Source organism: Notamacropus eugenii, chromosome 1, assembly GCF_028372415.1.
Source record: "Notamacropus eugenii isolate mMacEug1 chromosome 1, mMacEug1.pri_v2, whole genome shotgun sequence".
In the NCBI taxonomy this organism is placed as follows: Eukaryota; Metazoa; Chordata; class Mammalia; order Diprotodontia; family Macropodidae; genus Notamacropus; species Notamacropus eugenii.
In genome coordinates this window covers 39,491,175-39,509,360 of record NC_092872.1, presented here as the reverse complement: position 1 = coordinate 39,509,360, position 18,186 = coordinate 39,491,175, and the positions used below count along the sequence as shown (strand labels likewise).

The 18,186-nt window shown below is 35.7% G+C and overlaps 1 protein-coding gene across 4 annotated transcripts in view; it reads left to right on the top strand.

The window, feature by feature from the left end:
- The window catches only part of JAK2 (Janus kinase 2), a 136,777-nt gene extending 119,751 nt beyond the window's left edge, over positions 1-17,026 (top strand). For 2 of the 4 annotated variants that reach the window (XM_072597285.1, XM_072597314.1), the window contains 6 exons: positions 5,078-5,267; positions 7,440-7,564; positions 9,457-9,629; positions 12,928-13,045; positions 13,614-13,727; positions 13,981-17,026. In XM_072597285.1, the coding sequence (XP_072453386.1) occupies positions 5,078-5,267; positions 7,440-7,564; positions 9,457-9,629; positions 12,928-13,045; positions 13,614-13,727; positions 13,981-14,088 (828 nt within the window). In that variant the 3' untranslated portion in view covers positions 14,089-17,026. The other 2 variants (XM_072597304.1, XM_072597293.1) reach the window with 2 other exon arrangements.
- The last annotated feature ends 1,160 nt before the right edge of the window (positions 17,027-18,186 follow it).

Below are 18,186 nucleotides of genomic sequence, written 5' to 3'. Positions count from 1 at the left end.
AGGAATACTAAAGTTAGGTGGCATTGAGTCTTGGGCCCCTGAAAAATAAGGTGGGAGTTCACCTTTCATAGCCCAGGGGATCCAAGAGTGAGGTCCAGGGTTCCAGTAGAATGAAAATGGTTGGAGCATAAGGGGTCACATTGAGAAGCTAGTGGGGAAGTGGTGTGAGATCCTGGACCCTGACAAGATAAGGAAAAAGTGTGCTCCTATCAGAACCAGGGGATTGAAAGACAGAGTCCAAATTTCTTTAGGCCATCACTACTTCTTATAAAAGGTCCGCTGCTCTTAGTTTCAGTTAAAATCATTCTCAATTCAAAGAGACCCTTTTGTCATATCATTCACATTGTTCCATTTTCTTTCCTTTTTATTCAATAATTCTTCTTTTGAGTGAGGTGTGCTGGGAGAGTCTTATTTTTACATTTGATTAATCAGCTAAATTTTGAATATAAAACATAGATTCAGACCAAACTGAGAAGACTACAAGGGCAGCAGTTTCTAAATATGTTTACAGTTAAATACACTTTTTAGTAATTTGGTGTATAGAAGATAGAAAACACGGTATTACAAGTGGAGTTTTTTTTTAATAACAATTAGACTTCCTTAAATGTGGAAATGCCCAGTTGAATTATCATTCTTCATGCTTGAAGACAAAGGCTATATACTCTTTGCCTAGTCTGCTAATTTTTGTTGCTTCATTGGGATGTTCCAGTTGGTACCCTTGGAAAATGTAATTGCATTAAATGTCCATCTCCATCATCTTGCTTCTTGACAAAAGAACCAGTGGATTTTCCCTCATAATGAAGGCTTTTAAACTCTACAGTCCGTCTTCACTGATCTACTGCACATACGTTCCTTGTTCCTGTTCTCTTGTACTGGTTCTCCCCCATGCCTGGGTTGTTCTCCATCATCACGTCTCCTCCTGAGGTTTGCTGGCCTCCTTCAAGACTCATGTCAATTTCCCACTTTGTGCAGGAGGCCTTTCTTTCCCTATCCCCTACAACTGCTAATTTCTAATCTTTGAGATTATCTTCCATCTTATTTCCTATGTGTCTTGATTGTATGTAGTTATTTATATTTGGGTTCTTCCCATTAAAATGTGAACTCCTTGAGGGCAGAGGTTTTTTTATTTTCTTTGTGTCCCCCATGGTGGTTTCATAGATAGTGGGTAATAAATGTTTGCTGACAGACTTATTGTTACTCCTTTCAGTTAGCTCAATAGTGAAAATACCATAGGGAACTTTTTATATATAAAGTGTTTTCCTTTATTTCCTCAACAAAAAGTAAAGTTTTATTTTAATATTTTCATTTTGTTACTGATAATCTTCATTATTTGCTTGAATTTTTTAAAAGATTTGAAACAAACCACAGTTCTAAAAAATATTGAGGTTTAAAAAGTGACCATAAGTTAAGAATATTTTTAAAGCCAGAGTTGTAGGATTTGGAGCAGTGAGAAATGACAGAAGGAATACAGATGCAGAAACTGAGATCTAGAGAGATGAAATGACACCCATGGTCATCCAGCTGAGGATTCGTGCTTTTGTGTCTGACTCTAAATTCATTGCTCCTTCTACTGCTCCAGACTAGGGAAAATGAGAGATTAAGAGACTGTAGTGGTTACACAGTTCCTTAACCAGGGCGCCTAACTCGAAATCCAGTGCTCTTTTCCACTACACTGTGCTGTTTCACAATGAGTACCCTTGCTTCTCACACAATTGATATTAAAAACGAGGTAGTGTGTGCATCACACACACACACACACACACACACACACACATTATAGGAAAAGTATTTATCTTGAATTATAATCTAGGCCCTGCCTTGAGTTTCTGAACTGGTCAAGATTGTACCTCAGTTTCTCTTATCTGTCAAATAAGAATTACAATGTAGTTTTAAATCTTGAGGGAACCTTAAAGATCATCTATTTCAATTTCCTCATTTTAAAAATGAAAAGAAGTTAAATGATTTCCCCAAGATCATACATAACCCTAACCCTAATTCCAACTTCTAGATCAGTGTTTTTTTCACTATACCATTCTGCCCTACCTTTATGTCTAAAAAGGATAGATGAATGAAAAAGTATTAAGGCACTACTACTACGTGCTAGACCCAGGGATGCAAGTACAAAAATTAGATGGTCTCTGCCCTTGAGAATCAGTGAAATAAAAGTGAAAGGCAAGAAATTACATTCCTTTGGGCAAAGTTGAAAGTACCAAGTTACAAAGGTTATGATGCCTCCTATGGTATCTGACTCTTTGGAAGGGTATCATTTAGTATATGGAGAATTAGATAAAGAGTTTATACCCAGTAGAGGATTCTACAATATTTGAAATTTTCCAAAATTCTCTTCAAACACACAATTACACATTATAATGTAATTTATAACAATAGTTCCTCCCCTAAATCCTTATTCTGATGCCCATCATGGCATGGAGATGACCCAGGGTTCTCATAGACTATAATAGTTAAACATAAGGCTTTCATTTATGGGACCCACCCATATGAATTGTGTCTGTCATCCAAGGTATTGAGAGAGTTTCATTCCAATGTTGGCCACATTATGACAACTTTTTTTGGCCACAGCAGTTCTGTAAGACTCTACTGAATCACAGTGGGATTACAATTTGTGTCAGAAAAAGAGCTTAGTCTTCACTAACAAAATCACATTTTGAAGTATAGACATGCTGAGATATTAAAGAAGAATAATAAGAACAGAGATATGAAACAATGTGAAAATACTTTTATGAAGTAAAGCTAAGTGAAGAAAGCAGATATTGACTGTGACTCTATCAGAAGAAAGTGTGTTACATAGCTGAAGAATCCCAGCCTGCTGCAGTCTGGCTTCTTAACTCTTCACTCATCTAACACTGCTTTTTCCAAAATTCCTGATAAATTTTTAATTGCTAAATCTTACTTTTTCAGACATTATCCTTCTTTTCCTTCTATAGCATTTTGCATTGTTGACCACCTCCTCCTTTTAGATAGTCTCTTATCTGGATTTTAGAGATATTGGTCCCTCTTGGTCTCCTTCTTGCTCACCTGGCCACTACTTCTATACTTCCTTTGCTGGATGTCCTCTGTATCCCACTACCAAATCACAGGCATTCCTCAGGATTCTGTTCTGGTCTTTTCCTTGCTCCCTTCTCTTAGTGATCTCATTAGATCCCAGATTTCACTGATCATCCCATCACAGATGACTCCCACAGCTGTCTATCCAGCCGTAGACTTTCTCTCTTGAGCTCTAATTCTATACCACCGTGCATCTATCTGTTGGACATTTTCAGTCAGGTGTCCCACAGACATCTCAAACCCAACATGTTCAAAGCAACTCATCAATATTCCCTTGCACCAACCCAGTTCGCTTCCTATCTTCCCTATTTCTTCTATCAAATTGTCCATGTTTGCAACCTCCAAGTCATCTTCAACTCTGCTCTCCCACTATATATAATCATTTGCCAAATTGTGTCATTTCTACCTCCACAGCATCACTTAAATCTTTCCCCTTCTCTCCATTTAGAAAATCACAACAGTAATTATCGTCTCTTGCCGGGAACAATTTAACAGCTTGATCTGCCTACCTGATCTCTCCTCTTTCCCATCCATATTTTATACAGTTGCCAAAATCACAGCATACAAACTCTTCTGTTTGGCACCTTTGGCCCCTCACAGTCCGGCTCCAGCCTCTTGCAAGGTTTATTACATATCGCTCCCCTTCATTCACCTTCCATGCCAAACTGGCCTCCTGCTGTTTTCCATCTTTCTCTAACCTTCATGTCTTTGTGTAGGCATGAAGATTTGATGAAATAATCTTTATAAAGTGCTTATTATTAGCACAATACCCGGCACGTGGTGAGCATGATATAAATTACCATCATTGTTATTAGTATTAATGTTGTCTCAGGTTCTGGAATGAAATCCTTCCATACCTCTGCCTCTTCAGTTCCCTAACTTGAAAGTCCAGCTCAAGTGCCACCTCATATACAAGGCCTTTACTGATCATCCCCCATTCCTGGTACCTTTTTCCACTCTCAAATTACTCTGTATTAACTTTGTATGTCTTTCATATTTTTATGTGTCCATGGCTTTTTCTTCCCCAAATAATTTAAATTCGTTTAGTTTATGCTTGATTTATAGTTTGTCTCTGTTATCTATACCACCTACCACAGTGCCTACACATAGCAGGTGCTTAATACATATTTGTCAAGTGAATGAAAGGATGGAAAAATAAAGAAGACATGAAGGGAGTGACTGATAATTTTTTAAACTAACTTCATATCAAAGGTCTTTTTAAAAATTTGATTGTTATGTAACCTGAATTGGTTGGTTGGTTGGTTTTATTCTTTAAAGTTCACCCCCAAAAATGTTAAATATAGTTAAATATTTAGGTGTTTAAATTTGTGTAGCTTAAGTACTTTGTCTTAAAGAATGCAATAAAAGTGATGATGAGTAAAACTCAAAACTTTTCTTGAAAATGTAATACTTACCAATTTGCTAATGTCATATGTGTAGGGATTCTTGATTTAAAAAGAGAAAACCTTTCTCTGAAGTTGTCCTGGGCTTAGGGAAAGAAAAAAATATTTTTACCAGGTAAAAATTTCTATTTTGTCACTAAAGAATAAACTTATTAGATCAGACTTGTGAACTGGCCCAGAATTCTTTTTCTTTGACTTGTTATAGAAATACATGGTTGTCCTTAAAGTCAGTCTCAAAAGTTCAGTAATTTATCCTCCTGGCCTTACCTTTATTTTTCCTAGTCTAAGTGGTTTTGTCATCCCAGAATCTTTTGTCATCTCAAAAAAAAATTTTAAGGATTTTTTAAAAATAATTTTAAACATTTAATTAAATAAAAATTGTAAAAATCTAAAAAAAATTTTCAACCATAATACTCATAAATTAACTTTCTTTTTCTGTGAAGTAGTACTTTTTTATTGGTTTAAAGTTCTTATTTTTAAACCCCAATGATTTCTTTCTAAGATTCTGTATAATTGAAAACTAGTCAGATGTTGTTTATTATGTTACAATGACCTCAAGAAAAATTGAAATAGTTAAATATTAATGAGAACACTTATTTATTGTTTAGGGTAATTTTGGGAGTGTGGAAATGTGCCGATATGACCCTCTACAAGACAACACTGGTGAAGTGGTGGCTGTGAAAAAGTTACAGCACAGTACTGAGGAGCACCTGAGAGACTTTGAAAGAGAAATTGAAATTCTTAAATCTTTGCAACATGACAACATTGTTAAATACAAGGGAGTGTGCTACAGTGCTGGTATGGGGCATGTGGAAACCTATTTTCTAATTCAAGTATGTTTTCAGTAGCTCCAATAGTAGATTGATGCCTTCAGTAAACTTGCAGTAGATCTGAATTAACTGCAGGAATTACCTAGAAGAAAAAGTATGTATACAGTTGAGATTATGCATGGTAGCTATAGGAAGTCTTTGCCCAGTTCTTTGTTTTTTCCTTTGAGATTGGGTCTCCCTATCCCATCCAGTCTGGAAGTTCAGTGACCATTTACAGGAACAATCCTACTGTCATTAGCACAGTATTGACCTGCCCTCTTTCTTTTTAAAAAATTAATTTTCAGTTTTAGTTTTCAATATTCACTTTTATAAGATTTTGAGTACTAAAATTTTCCCCCTCCTTCCACTCTCCCCTCCCCAAGACCACATTCAGTCTTTCCACACTGGTACCAGACTTAGTGCAGATATCTAATCAGCTTTAGCCCTGCTGCAGCTCAGAACTCCAAAGCTCAAGCAGCCTCTTTCTCCCAAGGAGCAGGAATTATAGGTGTGCACCTATAATCTCCTGGATTTGCTCTGTTCTTGAATAAGATGTCAGTGAAAGATATTAATGTAAATTTGTAAGTAAGCACCAGAGATGGTTAAGAGAATGAGAAAGAGATAGACCTTTCTGTTTTGCTCTGTATTTCCATACCCATTTTCTTTGGTGTTGGTTAAATCTGGAATAAATCTAATTTCTTTTTTAACAAAAGACTAAATAAAAATGAATTGAATACAGTTTGGGGCAGGGGGCCTCTCAGCATTTAAGGATTCTCCAATGAAGTTTGAAACATTCTCTGTACAAAACCCGCCTTTATACTAGTGATAATTCTTTTGTTTTGACTAAGCCTTTTGGAGCCAGATACCCTGACAACAGTGAGGCAGGGATTTTAGATGATGTAAACCTGCATATTATTGAACACTTCTTGTTCCCTGTAATTTATTTCCTGACAAGACTACTAGACTTAGTTACATATACACATATCCTCCAATAGAATGTAAGCTCCTTCAGGGCAGGAACTGTTTGAATTTTATTTTTGTATCCCTGATACCTAGCACATTGTGTAGAATATAATAAGTGCTTAATAAACGCTCACTGTTTCAACCAGTGTGATGTAGGAGGGGAGAGCCATGTGGAGTAGAAGAGGAGCACAGAAGGTTCAAACATTTCTTCCATATTTATTCTAGCAATATTTTGTGAGTTGATAAATTCCTCTTTGGGAATGCCAGGATTAAACTTTCTAGGGCTGTATATAGTTTTTATCAGTGTTTTCAGTATGTAGTCTAGATTAGTCTGGTGATTGGAAGCTTCCATTTTGAGAAGGAGGTAAGAAGAGAAAGAGGAGATAAATCAGCACAGGTCACATTTCTTCTCTCACATAATTGTTCCTCACAAGATCTCCCTTCCCATCTTTATTTTGAGCACCTGTGGAGAAATCGGAACCCTATCTTTGTGAATTCTGAGTGCCTCTTGTATTTTATTCAGCTACTGAAATGATTTTTGTGTTGGCCAAATTTTCTTCCTTGTTTCATAAAAGACATAAAAAAAGAAAATAAGCTCATATAAAATGCAGCTTGGTGCAGAGAATAGAAAGCCAGCCCTGGAATGAGGCTGTTTCTAACACATATGGGCTGTGTGTTCCTGGATTACTTAATCTTTCAACACTCTGAAACCATGAATTACAGAGAAAGTGCCACTTTGCATTGGTAGAGGGAGTTTTTGCAGTAGGTGTCCCTTATACCAATGAAAGTATAGCTATAATGATATAGATGAATGGATAGATGGATAGATAGATGGGATAGATAGATAGATAGATAGATAGATAGATAGATAGATAGATAGATAGATAGATAGATAGATAGATAGTATGTCTACTTAGGACTTAGAGCAGTTACCCCTGCTGCTGTTATGTGTAGTTGAGTAATATACAGCATATAAATTGAGACCAACACCCTCAGATTTTCAAATAAAGTTGAGACTTGAAATATTCAGATGGATAGAAGATCCTCAGTGGTAAATATTATTTATAATTGTTTTATAATTTGTCTCAGATTTTATGTATTTGACCCCTAATTGGGGTGGGGAAGAGTTGTTGGGGTTTCTTCCAAAAAAATTGAATCAATATAATGAAAACTTTAATTTTTGTTTGTAAATTACAAGGCCGTCGTAACCTGAGATTAATCATGGAATATTTGCCATATGGAAGTTTACGTGACTATCTTCAGAAACATAAAGAAAGGCTGGATCATAAGAAACTTCTGCAGTACACATCTCAGATCTGCAAGGTAATAGCATCCTGGTCAGCATTTTAATACATTCACCATATCTGAATATAGCATTCTTTTTTTTTTTTTTTTCAAATGCTGACCTGTTAATGTAAACATCTTTGTCCGTAAACAACCTATACCTTTTTCAGCCTTTCTTTCTCAAAGTGAGGCAGCTAAGTGGTATAGTGGATAGAGTGCTGGTCCTTCAATGAGGAAAAACTAAGTTCAGATCAGACACTCAGTAGTTTACTTATTTATCTTACCCTGGGCAAGTAATGAGACCTCTTGAAGCCTCAGTTTCATCATCTGTAATACGTAGATAATAATAGCACTTACCTTCTTGGTTCTGAGGATCAAATTAAATAATTTATATAAAATTCTTTCCAAATCTGAAAAGGATTATTTAAATAATTATAAATGATCTCTTATGATATTTCTTTGGTAGGAGTAGGAATCTTGAAATTTACTTCTATGTGCATAGCAAAAATGCTCAGATAGAAAGTGTACTATGGCAAGTTTGGGGGTGTCTCTCTACTGCCATCAGTTTGAGCCCCTACCAGTTTTGTTCTCCTTGCCTACTAGGTGCTCAAAGTGAGTTGTACCTCAGCTCCTTTTAACTATTTAACATCAATTAGCTTTTACAAAGGGATATTTATTTAAAGAACTTAACAAGAAAAAACAAATGTTTTCCCCAGTACCTTGAAGATACAGTCTTAGTTCAGTCTCTGCCATAACACTGGTTCCACCAAATTCACATCCTGACTGCCAGATGAGTCTTCTCTGTTTCTTTTGTCCTGAGCCTTAAAAAGGTCTCCTTGCTCCATGGGGCATCAATGCTTTCCTGACTGCAAAAAACAGCACAGAGACTGGGAACCAAGACCTATTACTTGGGACCACATGGCCTTGATGGGAAGAAAGCCCCAAAGTCTCTCCCCTAATAATGCTGTGTTTCATTGAATGCCATGAGAGAGAACAGAGCAGGAAAGGACTGAGACAAGAGAGATGATGGAAGCCAACTAAGGCCTTCTGAATGTCTCTTCAGCCAATCAAAGCATTTCCCCCATATGCTTAGCTTACCAGATATAGAATACCTACATATCTTTCACAGTTTCTCCAAGGTATTTTGCTTCCGTATCATCATGATGCCTAGAAACAATCTTCCTTAAGGAGGATATATAGTCCCAAAAACTCTGTGCATGTGCCAGACTCCCACTGCCCCTGTACATTATAACAACTACTCACAGTAGTATTTTGAAGATTTATAGAGTACTTTTCTTACAAAATAAGGTAGTACAAATAGTAAAAATATTATTTCCATTTTAGATGAAGGAACAGGCCAAGAGAAGTAGCAAAGCAATGATTTGAACTCCATTAACCTCATTTTTTAAGCCCAACATTCATTGTATCATGCCACACTACCAATCCTGTATTAATAGGTTTAGAATGTAATGGAGTTAGATAGAGTGGAGGTGACCATTATATTAACTTTTGTTGTCTTCAGTCATTTCAGTCATGTCCATCTCTTTGTGAGCCCATTTGGTGTTTTTTTTGGCAAAGATACGAGAGTGATTTGCTATTTCCTTGTCCAGCTCATTTTACAGATAAGGAAACTAAAGCAAAGAGGATTAAATGACTTGCCCAGCAGTAAGCACAGCTAGTAAGTGTCTGAGGCCACATTTCAATTCAGGTCTTCTTGACTCTGTGCCCAGTGCCCTCTGTACACTGCCCCACATAGCTGCTTTATATATTAACTGCAGCAGCATATTTGTTAATGCTAAAATTGCGCTATTGATGTACTTCCTAGGAAGTGCTCTTGAAACCTGAGACAGGGAAGATTCAGGGGGCAAAATGATTGGGGATGTTGTTTACATTTCATTAAATTAGCTAAATGCCATGTTCTTTATTCAAAGGGAATGGAGTATCTTGGTACAAAAAGATACATTCATAGAGATCTAGCCACAAGGAATATTTTGGTGGAGAATGAAAATAGAGTTAAAATTGGAGATTTTGGATTGACAAAAGTTCTGCCACAAGACAAAGAATACTACAAAGTGAAAGAACCTGGGGAAAGCCCCATATTCTGGTAAGTTATATTTTTCAGAACAGTTAATGTTTGAGAGGGCAAACTTCCATCTTTTGAGAATTTGTCATTTCAATTATTTGTAAAACATTTTACATTTCAACACATTTTGAAGCAAAAATATTTTTCCTTTAAAAATAATTATGTGAGTACTCTCCTCTCTGTAGAGAATTGGGGAGTACAACACAATAGGTGCCATGTAATATGTGCATGTAGTGTGTGCATTGTCTTATAAGAGTTGCTATTTTAGTTGGTTTTGCTATAATGTTTTTTTTTTTTTTTACAACAAAGAGTTTAATAGTGGGTTGAGAGAGAGCAGAGAGGAAGGGTTTAGGGGGAAATGACAGGTGTTAAAAAAAACAGAAGGGAATGATAAAACTTTTAAATATAAAATAATTATGTGAGTGAATGAATAAACGAAAAAGCATTTATCCAGTCCCTCTCTCCCCAGGACGGCATGCAATCTTATATATGTTCTACACATACATTCCTTTTAAATACAATTTCACCATAGTCATGCTAATAGAAAAATTAAAATGAATGGGAGAAACCATAAAACAAAATAAAACATAATACAAAAGAAAATGGTCTGCTTCATTCTGTGATCCGGTTCCATGGTTCTTTCTCTGGTTGTGGAAGGCGTTTTGCCTCAAAAGTCTATTGGGAATTTTTTAGGTCCTTGCATTGCTATGAAGGGCTAAGTCCCCCCCAAAAATTCCTCACACACTGTGGTTGTTGCTCTGTACAAAGTTCTCCTGGTTCTGCTCCTTTCTCTCAGTATCAGTTCATATAAGTCTTTTCAGGCCTCTCTGAAGTCTTCCTGTTCATTATTTCTTATAGCACAATAGTATTCCATTACATTCACATACCACAACTTCTTCAGCCATTCCCCAGTTGATGGGCATCTCCTTGATTTCTAGTTCTTGGCCACCACAAAGAGATCTGTTATAAATATTTTTGTACATGTGGGACCCTTTCCCATTTTGGGGATCTTTTTGGGATACAGTCCTACAAGCGATATTGCTGGGTCAAAGGGTGTGCACATTTTTGTAGCCCCTTGGGCATAGTTCCAGATTGCTCTCCAGAATGGTTGGATCAGCTCACATCTCCACCAACAATGAATTAGTGTTCCAACTCTCCCACATCTTCTCCAACATTTATCATCTTCCTATTTTGTCATGTTAGCTAATCTGATAGGTGTGATGTGGCACCTCAGAGTTGCATTGAGTTGTGTCTCTCTAATCAATAGTGATTTAGATCATTTTTTTCATATGACTATAGATAGCTTTAATTTCTTCCTCTGAAAACTGCCTGTTCATATCCTTTTAAAGTGATTTCTATTAGTAAAACCAAATAAATTTTTGATGTTTATGATGCCAGGAACCATGAATGAATGAAATGAAATGAAAAAGTATTTATTAAGCTTTTCATATGTATGCCAAGTACTGTGCTAAGTAAGCTCAGAGGATATGAATATGAAAACAAAGGCAACTGAGGAGCAAACTGAAACCTTAATGAGGGGAAACTCTGTATCTAAGGGAGTGGTGGCCAGCTAGGGGATTTTGGGTTGAAAGACTACTGGGATGATAAATGGGCTCATGGAAGAGAATAGATACTGCTCTTCAGGAACTGAGGTAGAGTTTATTTGATTTGGTTCATGGTTCCAGAACTGGGGAGGGGGTTGGTAGGAGGAGTGAATGTTGTGAAGTATTTCTAGGGCTTTCCTGAAATATTTTTCTGGGATAAGTGGTTGTCAGTTGGAAGAACAGATCCCCAGGGCAGATATTTCTCCAGGGTTTTGTCTTTGATGAGGATAGCTAAGTAAGAAAGTCTTCAAGGATGTTGTGAAGCTAATTAAAGAGAAGGGAGTGAGTGCATTCTGTATTTTTTCTCCAGTTTTTAGCACCTATAACTGCTGAGGAGTCTGGCAGCATCTGCAGGAGAAGTTTCTGGAATGTATCTTCATAAGGGTTTTGTTCTTGGATGATGGCTGCATGGGTCAGGATGGAAGCTGACCTGGTAGTCTGAGAAGAACTACTCTTCCTAGAGCTCTTGGGCTTATCTGTCCATAGATGGTACTCTGTACTTGGTGGTTGGTATTCAGGGTAGCAGAGATATCAGACCTATTCTCCAGGAAAGTTACTCCCACCTCAATGGTGTCTACAAGAGTCAGCCTGGAAGCAAGGTCTATAGTCTAAGAGGTACTACTATTCCTGGAATTCTTGGACTCAAGTACCTGGGGTGATTCCACCAACATCTTGGGAAAGGTAGTATTAGAAGTAGTTTGACCCACTTGGCACTTGCTACCTCCTTTTTCTCCTTCAGGGTAACTTACTCCTTTCTGATTCCAATTCCATGGGACAATTAAATTAATTATACAGAAGTCTGAGAAATAGTATGGAATAGTAGAGAGATAGTGGTCTCAAAATCAGGAAGCTCCAGTCCTATTTCAAACACCCCCATCCTGGTTCTGTAATCATAGTGGTGCCTCTCACGGCCCCTGGCAGCTCTCCAAGACTCTCCAAAAGTCACTGCTGATCTAAAAGAGTGGAGGGAAGGTCTCATTGGGAGACCCCTGCAATCACAAATCTGAGCCACTACTCTTCCCCAGTGGAATTCTCTAGCAATTCTCAAGGTTTCTTTGTATTAAAGAGCAAGTATTACCTTTGCTAGTATAGTTATGCTAAACTATTTCTTCCTGTGTCTTAATAAAATATCCCTGTATTTAAATTATTCTGTATTGAACTGTTTTTGTTTTGGCTTGGTTTTTTTTAACCTGTATCAAGGTGCTATAGCTTTGGAAAATACCCTTCTGTCACATTACAGAAGTTCTTTTCTTTTATCCTAAACATTTCTTGCTTGTTCTGTAAAGTGTCATGAAATTCATATGAACTCTCTATGTATGTATTTCCTGTTAAGCATTATCTAAACTTTCTGCCATTATAAAAGGCAAACCTTGGTTCAAATGAATATTAATGTCATTGGATTCTTGATGGATATGTGTGTATGCATGCATCTTTTAGATGCTATACAGTAAACCTACCTTATAAATAGATTAATACACGTGATCGAGGGAGGGGGGAAGGAAGAGGACCAGAATTTTAAGAAATGATTGTGCCAGCCAGTTTTACATGTAGTAATTGCATGTGAAGAAGTTAGAGCAACAGATTAACACAGATTTTCATTATGTGGATTGCAATTATTTTATGCTGTCTTTGGCCAGCCATTGGCATGGATAATCAAGAGTTAACATATAAACTCACTTAATCTCTGGTCTTAACTGATTTTTTATGTGATCTAGGTATGCTCCAGAATCACTCACGGAGAGCAAATTTTCTGTAGCCTCAGATGTGTGGAGTTTTGGAGTAGTTCTATATGAACTTTTCACATATATTGAGAAAAGCAAAAGCCCACCAGCGGTTAGTATGGTTTTTGTTTTACCTATTTTTTTTAATGAGGCAACCAAAAAGTTACACTGAAAATAGTTAGTCAATTTAATGTTCATAATGTCCAATATATTCCCCTTTGGACAGTCCTCAAAATGGTTCTAAATTCTTTGGTCCCATTATACCTACTTTTTAAAAATGCTAGTTCGTAAAGCATTCATTTCATTCTTTATGAGTATCACATTTAGAAAGCTCATTTCATGTAGGAAGTGTTGCATAAGCAATTTTTGATGCTGGATGATTGGGAAGTTACTATGTTATTATTCCAGACAGTTTGCTAGGACTGTAGTTATATAAATGTAGAAATGTTGTTATACAGATTTGGAAATTTTATCTGAAACATTTTTTTTTTTGGTTTATAGATAATTTTGATCCTTAACAAAATACTTATTGCACACAGGTGTCTTTGATGCTTGTCCGTTGCTTGTTCTCTAATATGTCATGGTACCAAGGAATTATACATAAATTTAACAATATAATTTTACATAAAATTAGCTCTGGAAAGCAATATTGTGTCAGTGAAACTAGCATTTCATTTCAGGAATTTATGCGTATGATTGGTAATGACAAACAAGGGCAGATGATTGTATTCCATCTAATAGAACTTTTGAAGAATAATGGAAGGTTGCCAAGACCAGAGGGATGTCCTGATGAGGTAATTAAATTATCAGTATTTTTTCCACTATCATTAGTTTATACTAAAAATCTACATTTCCATTTCTCCTTTTGCCCAAGAATTTCAAATCAATAAAATTTAAGTAGTTGAACTTTCAGAGAACAGTTGTCATGGAGCCAAGGCAAAGCAGTAATAAATAATGCATATCTTCATTTCCCTAATTCCTATTCCAGTTAAATGATGGCATTTTTCTGTGTATATGTAGACCTCTGATTTCTTCTCTCTTCTCCAGATTTATTCTATCATGACTGAGTGTTGGAACAATAATGTAAGCTTGCGCCCTGCCTTCAGGGACCTCGCTCTTCGAGTGGATCAGATAAGAGATGACATGGGTGGATGAAAGAATGGAGCTTCATTTTAATGCTCCAGAATTAAGTTTTGCCCTTCAGGACTATTCTCACACAAGCTGTGGTGGTGAACAGAACAGAACTTAACAGAAACTCCATCAAGTGTTTGTTTTCTTCAAGAGGATGTATTTGCTTCCATGAGAATATGCCAATGAAATGCATTAATAGGGAATAGTGAAAGTATTCCTGTGTGTCATCAGTCAATACCACCATTGTTTGCCTTACTTGGCAAAGCAAGAAAGAAAAAGAAGGAAAAAAAGACTTCTTTTTTGACTCAGTTAAATTTTTGAGAGGTGAAAACATTTAATGCTTTTTTTTTTTTGCAAAAATACAGAAAATATATTTGTGTAGTCTTTTCCACAGTGAATGTATAAAGAACTTGGCCTCTTGTGTAGTGTTTTGCACAAAGGTTTACAGTCATTGGTATTGTTTTCTAATTTTTCCAGTGTTGATCCACACATATTAGCTTCATGAACATTAGAACCAAGATAAGATGTTTAGACTTCTTAACAAGCAACTTTCTCTGTGTGCCTGTTCAACTCTGTCGTTGGCCAGCATTATAAACAGGTGTATACTTTTAGCGTGTTGTTTCATACTGTAAATGTTTTTTCAAGATAAAGGGAACAAGCATATAGTTTTACTTATACAGGATAACCCTGATCCCATCCCACCCCCTTAAGAATACATTTTGAAATGGTACAAGCATACAATGATAGAGCACAATGTATTTTCTGCTTGGTTTTCTTGTAGCAGTTGTGGTAGAAGCCTTTATTAAGTAGAATTCCCTTTACATGTATTTTTTGGTAAGACATGAACAAACAAGGTGTACTTGAAGCTTCTTCACACTGAGTAGTAGTCTTATTTTAAGACTTTTTTGAGAATAAGGATATTAACAATATTTTCATTCCCTGAATTGTGTTCCTTCAATTCAATATCTTCCCTCACTCCTTTGAACCATGACACACTTAAATTGAATGAGTGAAGGAAACAAAGATATAAATAGCTTTCTATTTCTGAAACTGTATAAACCTGCTTTTATTTCCTAAATATATTTGTATTTCTCGAAGAATATATTTAAGGGATAGCAAAATTTCTTTTTCCAGAATCCAAGATGATTTTCTATCTGTTATAGATTTCATCTTACCCAATTTAAGAGCAAGTTGAAAATAGTGAAAGGTGATTTCAGTTCCTAATTTTAAAGTAACAATACAGAATTCAAGGGACATTAGGAATATATACTTTTTTTCATTGTGATACACTGAATATGAAGCATCTCAAAATATAATTCCTGTATCTTGCTCTACTTTTAGAATATTGTGAGTTAGATGAAATTTTTATTGTCACTGCATTCTAGATATTGCATTTGAATAATATTTTGGGCTCATTTGCACAAAGTTTAAAGCACGTATCTTGCCTCAAAATAATAGCACATTCTTAGTAGAACAGGTTATCTTTAAAAAAAAAAAAACTACGCGCCTTTCCTCAAACCAAGTCCCACTATCATTTTCTAAATACTGCTTTGGAGTTGATTGAAATCAGAAACTTAAATGGTATTTTTTTTTTAATTCATTTATAGAGTAATTAGCCTATACAATTTTTTTCTATTCATTTTATTTTATTTTTTTAATTACACAATACTATCATAGCTTCAAAAAAAGTTTTAGCTAGACTATTGAATGCAGAAGTAATATAAAAGGACAGAATATTACATTTGTAATAAGATTTATAGTGTATATTTTAGAGAAAGCTGAATATAATTTGTTTATTTAAAAAAAAAACTCAGGGATGTCTGTATCATAATGCAATTATGAGATCTTCCATGCTGCTAGTTTTCAAGTGAAAGGTAAGCCTTTATTTGTTTTAATACAGTGTGCTTATTTTTGTAGCTGGTACTGAAGCTCAAGTGCTATAGCGTCTTGCTTTATGCTTTTATTTTTGTTTTTTAAAGGTTTTAGCTAGGTTTTTTTTTTAACTTGTATAATGTTTAAATTTTAAATATTAGATAAAGAAGTGCAATGCAAGTAAACATCCTTCATTATGTTGAGAGACAGATAATTAACCAACCTACTGAAAAACTCCAAGTTGTTTTTTTTATTGAGGTTTTTATTGTGGTGGGGTTTTTTTATTCTGACCATGCGTAGAAATTACAACTTTCCAAAACATTTAACTGTTCAGCGGTTGTGCACAAGAAACAGGTAAGTGACCGCTGCTCTAGTTTATGCTAAACATTATTTCCTCAAATGAAGGCACTTCAGAAGTAAGATTTGGTTAGGATTTTCAACATTTCTGTAAATACTCCAGTTTACTTCTTTACTTTTTACAGTCTGCATTAATGGAGAAACAGATTTCTTTCCTCAGTTGCCATTGCTTTGGGAGAGTCACTTTTTCCATGTTGTTATATACGCTACCAAGTGCTATGATTTGCTGTGGAAAAGTGTACTTTCCCTCCATATACGTGACCAGCTGCTAGGAAGTTACAGGAAACTTTTATCACAGCTACAGGTTTTCTAATGCTCCAAAATTATTGAAACAGTCATTTTCATGATACATTGTTCACAAAATCCTATAACTGCATGTTTGTGTCCCCCCCCCAATAAAGTTCCGTTTTGAGTTCTGTTTATTAATTGGTGCAATTTGTTTTCTCAAAAATTAATCTTCCACACATTCTCCAAAGTTGTAGCCATCATTCATGTAGTAAGTGATGCAGATATAAGTTTCCACTGCATGGAAGTGGGGAGACTACTCATTGATTTAGGTATTAGCAAATCATAGTCATTAAGAAAGGAAACTCACCTGCTGATTTAGGTATAGATAGTTCACAGTATCTGTTAAATGCTTCCGTAGGTCTCTGATGCCAATCACTGTACTATCCTCCTGAGCATTGCTGTACCCAACCTAGTCTAAACTATTAAAATGATTTTTTAAAATGAAGGCTTCATCTTGTTTTTCAGAGTAGATTTATAAAACCCTCATGTTACCCTTAATTCATTGCGTTGGAATATCCTCTGCCAAATAAATGTATTTATGATAAATATAAAAATCAGATATAAAGTTTTAAAATGTGTATCCTCCTTTATACCCATGTTTCTAATTTCACAAAGAACTCTGGATCTGGTGTCCAAAAACTGCATTCAAATCTGAACTCTGCCACTTGGGACCTGGGTCACCTTCAACAGTTCACTTTAACCTCCCTAGACCTTGTTTTTCCCCCATATAGGAGGAGAGGGTTGAATTATGTAATCTCTAAGGACTTCTTCAGTTCAAAGTCTTCTGATCTATATTTGCCCTTATCCTTTATAGAGTAATTAAGCTATTTTAGTTACTGAGTTTACACCAGATGGCACTCTGAGTCTGGGGATAATTTTTAAACTATGATTTCTTCTTTTTTTAATCACTGAATAAAATAATAGGTTTAGAACTCAAAGGGACCTTGAAAATCACTTCATCTAACACTCCCATTTTACAGATGGGCTTCCGTTCAGGACTAAATGTCTTGTCCAATGTCATCCAGATAGAAAGGAGCAGAACTGAAGTTCAAATGAAAATGCTCTAGAAGACTCAAAATCAAGGACTTCACTAAAATTGTGAGGATTATTAACAAATGGTGCATCCTTATATTAAAAGGCCTATCAGAACAAAGGGTCAGAAAACTCATTTTGAGTATTATTACAACAAATCTATTTTTTTATTGAGTGATGAATTAGAGGCTCTAAATCAAGGTAACTTGACCTGAGGTCTGCAGACTCCACAAGTAAATGTCAGAGAATCCATAACTTGGGTGGGGGAAAAAATTAAATTTTTATTTTCACTCATGTCTAACTGAAATTTGGCATTGCCTTCAATTATGATTTTTTTAAAAAAATATATTTTGGCTTTAGATTGTTGAAGGATCCATGGCACAAAAAAAGGTGAAGAACCATTGCTCCATTTCCCCTTTCAAACTAAAATTCTGTGATCCTGTAAATATTGCTTTGTATTAGATATGTAAAAGGAAGAGAGTTAGATGATAGCGGGATGCCCATGATTGTGGTTAGCTAAAATGATCCCCCATTGTCTTTAGAGAGACAAGCCGCCTTTCCGCTTTTTACATG